Below are 7,139 nucleotides of genomic sequence, written 5' to 3' on the forward strand. Positions count from 1 at the left end.
GTTTATGTGGTGTTTGCTGAGGGGCAACATTCTGGTTCATAGAGTGGTACCTTCTTGTTGGGCCCTCACATGGTGGAAGGAGTGAAGGGTCTCTTTTGGGTTTCTTTTAAAGAGAAACCAATCCCATTCAGGAAGCTGAAAGCTAATCATCTCCCAAAGGCCCCACCTCTTAATAGCATTACCTTGTGGATTAGGCTTTCAACACATAAACTTTGAGGGGAAACAAACATTCAGACCATGGCAATGTGGTTCTTTCCTTGGGGAGCAGGTCATGTTAGTTGATAAATCAATATACCAATCAATGGAATCAAAGTTTCATCAAAAGTTAAATAAGTTTGATATTTAAATAACAACTTCAGCTACAGCTATAGTCTCCTCCCCACAGTATCCATTCTCTTTTCCTGCTTAATGAAGTAATGAAGTCATCTTATTTCTCATAGTTTCCCTTATCTATTGAACCTCAAGTTTGAGAGTTAATCTGCTTGTCTTTTCCTATATGTTGTTTTCATGTATTCATCTCTCTACCTTCAAATATGACATATTCACACCTTTTGTCAGCTTTGTCATTTATGAAAGATAACTTCTTTCAAAATCCAGCTCACCATTGGCTGACGTATCATCTGTGTGTAGAGTTGTTGCTGTTTTGGTGTGTTTTGTTTTGTTCACTGGCATTTTGTTTTCCTGGCTGAGTTGTAAGTTCTCCAATAAAATAATACCTGGCACTTAGTAGGTACTAGAAAAATTTTCATTAAATAAATGAATGGGAATATATGTTGCTTAAATAAATGAATGGGAATAAATTAAGCCATTTGCTTAATTTTATGTCATAACTAAACATTTTTATTATCAATCTTACGATTTTATTGGAAGAATAACTAAACACTTATTTTGGGGCTTCTTACACACTTAATAATTATAAAGGATTCTTTTGAGGTCAGAAAAATTCTTTTGACTGAAATATTTTATTATTCTAGGTCACAAAATAATTTTTAAAATTTTAAATTTAATACATTGTTATTATAAAGGTTTGGGGAAAAAAGAAGGGAACAAGGAAGTAAAAATGAAAATCAGCTATAATTGTACCATTCAAAGAAACAATAACAATATTACACTTATAATGTACATCAAATTTTATGTTATTTTTAAGGTTTACAATTTTATCATAAGTGTTTTCCATATTATTAGTCTCAAACAGCATCGTTTTTCTTGTTTTTGTTTTTTGTTTTTTTTTTGTTTTGTTTTGTTTTTTGGAGACAGGGTCTCACTCCATCGCCCAGACTGGAGTGCAATGGCACGATCTTGGCTCACTGCAACCACTGCCTCCCAGGTTCAAGCAATTCTCCTGCCTCAGCCTCCTGAGTAGCTGAGATTACAGGTGAACACCACCATGCCCAGCTAATTTTTGTGTTTTTTAGTAGAGACAGGGTTTCACCATGTTGGTCGTGCTGGTCTTGTACTTCTGACCTCATGATCCGCCCACCTTGGCCTCCCAAAGTGCTGGGATGACAGGTGTGAACTATCGTGCCCGGCCTGCACTGTTTTTAATGACTACAAATTTCCTTAGTATGAGGGTCTGGAATTTAACTATTTTCCTCTTGCTGAACTTCTAGTGATACTCCTACTACTCTCCCACTTTTTACCATTTGTATGGGTAATCCAGTAACATTGGTATGCAAAAATTTCTGCCAATGTTTCTGTAGAAGAGATTCTTCAAACTATTTTGATTCATAAGGAATTAACATTTTAACATTAAACATCTTTTAATAGAAACTGCCAAGTTGCCTTCAAGCATGGGCAATTTATACTCCTCCTAACAGAATAATGACAATATCTATTTCATTCCATTCTCACCTGGGTCATATTTTAGCAAAATACATCCAATAGAAGGAGCTGGACAATGTGACTTTGGAAAAATAAGAAAACTTTAGCATTGCTTCTAAAAGCTTGGAAACTCTTATGATGTTTCTCTTAATATTCAGGTTCCAATTCCAATAATGTCATTTGTTTCTTTGTCTAGATTTTCTATGCAGTTCATGCTTTTCAAGCACGGAGTGACCATGAACTCAGCCTTCAGGAATATCAGAGAGTTCATATACTTAGGTTTTGTGACCTAAGTGGCAATAAAGAGTGGTGGTTAGCTGAAGCTCAAGGGCAGAAAGGATACGTGCCAGCTAACTACCTTGGAAAGATGACTTATGCTTAAGAAAATAAGCCTCTGACTTTTATTCTCCAGCAAGTTATTGATTGACTACCTCATAAAACTGACATTACTAAACTTTGGACCAGAAAGCAAGAAACCTCCAAACTACAGAAACTGATACTCTACTGAGTTTTCAGGAATACTGTACTTCCTAACAGGGTTATTGCATGAATGTATTATAAAGGATACATGTTGAAAGAAATAATAAGCCAACAGAAATAGCAAAGCAAATGACCCAAGCTTCCACTATCAACTACTTAAAAGTGAAGATCTTTTGAAAGAGTAATTACATCCTTCTATCATCAAGAAAGGTTGGATCCAAAGGTTTTTCCATTTACTTTTTTTTTTTACTGTATGATATATTTTGCCTCAAATGTTTTTGTTTTTCATATTGCTCTCTTGCAAATGCATACATGTTCATATACATACATATAAACCATATATATTATGTAGCTTTATACACATACGTGGATAATATGAATTACACACCTATATATATAAACCAGAGTATACATCAAATATACATAATAGGAATATACCACCAACTAGAAGTCTTTGATAATGTATTTTGTTAATGTTTTGTTTATATGTTTTGAACTAAAAGAAAACTGAATAACTTGATATTAACATGCAACATTACTGAATGCATACTATATGCCAGACATTGTTCTAAGTGCTTTATATGTAGTAACTTGTTTAATACGCAAAACATTATGAAGAAACCATGCTTCAAAAGGGTGAAGTAATTTAATCCAAATCACATTGCTAGTAAGTGGTGGGCCTGGACTTAAACCTAGGTAGTATAAACCAAAAATAAAATTCTAAGGCTTCCAACCATCTAAATAGACCTCCCCCTCAGCCAGGGCTCTTTTTTTCTTTATTCAAAGGTATAAATGGATAAGTAAATTTGTTTACAACCATTCTTGTGAAATACATTTTTATAAAAATATGATCAACTTCTTTGCTAATAGCAACTTCTTTGCTAATAGCAGACCTCAACTATGATGACCTAATTTTTGGTGGATAATGTACATGATTAGGTAGAAATAGGCAAGCTCACACTGGTAGATTAACTATCAAATACTCAGTTAAAACTCCGTTTGTGGTCCCCACTTCTTGATCGATTTCTATTCCACTTCGTCTTCTACCACCTCATCAACTTCCTGAGTGACGCCCTCAGACTGACCACCTGACCCGCCTGACCAGCCACTCCTCTGTCCGGAATTAGAAGATGTTTCCATCATAATATTCTTCAACTTCAGGTAATTTAGCTGGCACTCAGAGTATCCAGCCGGAATCATGCCACTCTGCCTGTAACCTTTCTGACTCAGTTGGAGGAATATCAAAGCAAACACCCATATTTCCTTTCAGGAGGCACACTGTGGTAATCTGAGACATTGCATTACTACTCAGCTTTCTATTAAGTTATTTCCAAGCACAGCTGACATCCTGTATTTCCTCTAGACTTTCCAGAGTCATGATCACAAAACCCTTATCAGAGTTGATTAAAGATCATGGTTCAAAGCTTGATACACCAGAAATGTGGGCTAAAGCTGAAGCCAATGCATCCATCGCCCCTTTCTCTTCTATCAGTATCTGAGCTGATGGTTGGAAAAAATCAACAGCAGCATAAGAAATGGAAGCGAGAGACCTTACGGCATCCATGCTTTTAAATTTAACTAAATCCATTGTAGAAGGAACACCTACATGTTTAAAAGTAATTCCTGTTTTTTGTTCTACGTATCTTAGTTGACCTCTTTCTCTTGGTTGATAAAAACATATGTAAGCTGGGCGTGGTGCCTCCCACCTGTAATCCCAGCACTTTGGGAGGCCGAGGCGGGCGGATCACAAGGTCAGGAGATCGAGACCATCCTGGCTAATATGGTGAAACCCCGTCTCTACTAAAAAGACAAAAAATTAGCAGGGCGAGGTGGCGGGTGCCTGTAGTCCCAGCTACTCGGGAGGCTGAGGCAAGAGAATGGTGTGAACCCGGGGGGCAGAGCCTGCAGCGAGCCGAGATTGCACCACTGCACTCCAGCCCAGGCAACAGAGCAAGACTCCGTCTCAAAAAACAAACAAACAGAAAAACATATACAAACCCCTGTCTGTCCCGCTCTACCTGTGCATCCAGAGAGATGGATATGGATATAAGGCTCAATATCCTGAGGAGGTGAACTTTGAATCACCAGGTCAACTACAGGAATGTCCAAACCACAACGAGCCACGTTGGTTGCCACCAAAACTTTATAATTACCTCTCTGAAGCCTTGTAGTGTGACTGTGCAATGTCCCATGTAAACACAGTGCATTGTTTTGTGTGGATTCATGGCCATGTCAGTTACATTCTTCTTGGTCTCACAGAAAATAATAGCCCCCACTTCAGATCCACTATAGACTTGAAGGACATCTCATTATCATCTGTTTTATAAAGGAGGAAATTGAGGAACTCACATGGAGGGACTGGGATTTAAAACCAGGTCTTCGGATTTTAAGGCCTTTTCTTTTAGTGTTTTCCCTTTTCTTTTCCTTAAGTCACTAAAATCTATAGTTACATAACCTTACAAAAAGCATGATATGCAAAATAGAAAAATGATAGTGACCACATATCTATTAATGGCATTAAAATGTACAATCCTAAAAGCTTACTTGTTAGCACACTTGCTTATCTGTCCATTCATTCATTGAACCAGTAAGTATTTACTGAGAGTTACAGTGGGAATACAATTCTGTGAAAGACAAACAAGATCCCTCCCTTCATACCACTTAAATTCTAGTGGGGAAAACATCTGCACATAACCAACTAAATAAAATGATCATAAAATAATAAATGCTATTTATATTAAACTGGCTACTTTCTTTACTGCTCAAAGGGTCTTGTAGCTCATTTTATGATATGAAAAAAATCAAGGTCTAAAAGCTCCTTGAGACAATTTAAACTCTAATACCAAATATACCTCTATAAAATACCAAACTGAGCTAATACTGTATATGTGTACTTAAACATATATACATAACCTAAATATATGTATGCACATGTTATCTATACAAACAGCCATACTCAGTGAAAGATAAGTTACCTCCTAAACTAGTTAAAGTTCCCTCTGAGGTACAACAGAAATTAAAATAATTGCTTCTCTTCTCAACTCTATCTAGCACGTGTTTTCTGTGATGGGATAAATGTTTTCATTTCAAGTGCCAGTGTGTGAACTGTAATAAACATTACTGCTTTCATTTTTTTGTAGGTACAGAGGTTACGTTAACTGTTATAGTTGCTGAACTGAGTTTTTATGTCAGGTAATTTTGTTTAGTCCAAACTGGTTTTGAACTATAAACAATTATGGATATGTATTTTTTGGTTTCTTTGACCCTGAAGGGAAATTGGTGTTTATGTCAAATTGATGTTTTATCACAATAAATCTGTTTCTCAAAGCAAAAGTCTCTGTAGGATTGAGACAATTCGTTATTTACATATGGGGTAAACAGACATTTACTGCCTATTGAGATAATGATTGAGATAATGGATTCTCAATCCTGGATTCTAATTTACTACAAATAATTTAGCACCATTATTTAACAAAGCAGTTTAAAATAATAGTCTTTCCTTTAAAAAAAAAGACCAAGCTTAATTTTAAAAGCTTTGTGTTTATAGAGATCACCTATCAATATACTTTAGAATAATGCTGTTAGAAAAACCTAGAGATTAAGGAAGACAGTTTGAGATTAGAGATCTGTAGAGTGAAGACTTAGTAGCACACATCAAGGTTGATGGAACAGGCTGTTCACAGTCCTTGTGAATGTGGGAATTTGTTGTATATCCAGTTTTTTTGCTGTGAATAATAAACTGTTTCTCTGATGCAGAGGGCTTCCTATCTTCTCTCAGAGTATACAGGTGCAACAATTGCTGGTTAATTTGTTAGCTTGCAAGTAAGACAACAACTCAGACTTTCCACATTTTCTGACTTAACCCATTTATGCCTAGTGTTCCATTATTGCAACGCTCAGCTTGTGGGAGTTATTTATACCCTACTGTTCAAGGTCATCTCCAAGGTCTGATTTTTCACCAAAAAAAATTTGCAACCTCTGGCATAAATGGGTTAACAATGTACAAAACAATCTCAAGAATTAATCATAATATAGGAGCTTATTGTATACAAAGTTAGCTAAAATTAGGTAAAATACTATAACATTTTGAGCACTAAGTAAGATAGCCTTTTCTTTCACGGTATAGGAAGACGCCATCAGTGTGTGAACAAGTCATACATTTTCATCTGCAAAGATCCTTGGGAAATGATATTTTTCTCTAAAACTTATCAGGAATGTGCATAACCAGGATGAATCAAAGTTCAATATTTATTACGTACTATGTGCATATATTACATTGGCAATGTAGGTAAAGTGAGCAACTTGAGAAAAAATATTGTATTAAACACCAAGAGAGTTCACAATTTATTGGAAAAAGATGTATCCTTAAATAACTGAAATGAGGTGATAAAAAAAGGTAAAGATACAATATGAAGTATGATAAATCAATTAGGAAAATCCATTGATATGAGAAATCAATAATGAAAAAATAATTTTAAAAAAGATGAAATAATTGGGAGGGAAAGGGAGAGTCAGTTGAAATGGGGCTAGCACAGAAAATGAACATCCAGAATATGGGGAGGAAAATAGAAAACTATGTTGGGTCATCCCTGCCACCACATAAGGCACCTCATTCATCAGGATCAACTCTTGGGGCTTTGCTAGAAGACGAACTAATTCTTTTTCCTTAAATTCACAGATGCTATCAATCTTCTGAAGTTCTCATCCAGAACCAGTCATTCTAATCATTGTTTTCACACACTATGGAAATCATTAAAATAAAAATGTTGAAAACTGATTAAAATAAAAGTTTCCAAGTTTTGTTATATAATATCTAGCATTTTAAGGTAAGAAACAAT

At 35.5% G+C, this 7,139-nt stretch overlaps 1 protein-coding gene and 1 pseudogene across 1 annotated transcript in view; one reads left to right on the forward strand and one right to left on the reverse strand.

The window, feature by feature from the left end:
* The window catches only part of ARHGEF38 (Rho guanine nucleotide exchange factor 38), a 130,565-nt gene extending 128,362 nt beyond the window's left edge, over positions 1 to 2,203 (forward strand). The window contains exon 14 of the mRNA XM_026455022.2: positions 2,018 to 2,203. Within this exon, the coding sequence (XP_026310807.1) occupies positions 2,018 to 2,203 (186 nt within the window). The remainder of the gene's footprint in view (positions 1 to 2,017) is intronic.
* A 542-nt stretch (positions 2,204 to 2,745) lies between these two features.
* Positions 2,746 to 3,988, reverse strand: LOC111547989 (annotated as a pseudogene).
* Between the last annotated feature and the right edge of the window lie 3,151 nt (positions 3,989 to 7,139).

The sequence above is a fragment of the Piliocolobus tephrosceles genome, chromosome 3 (genome assembly GCF_002776525.5).
Source record: "Piliocolobus tephrosceles isolate RC106 chromosome 3, ASM277652v3, whole genome shotgun sequence".
In the NCBI taxonomy this organism is placed as follows: Eukaryota; Metazoa; Chordata; class Mammalia; order Primates; family Cercopithecidae; genus Piliocolobus; species Piliocolobus tephrosceles.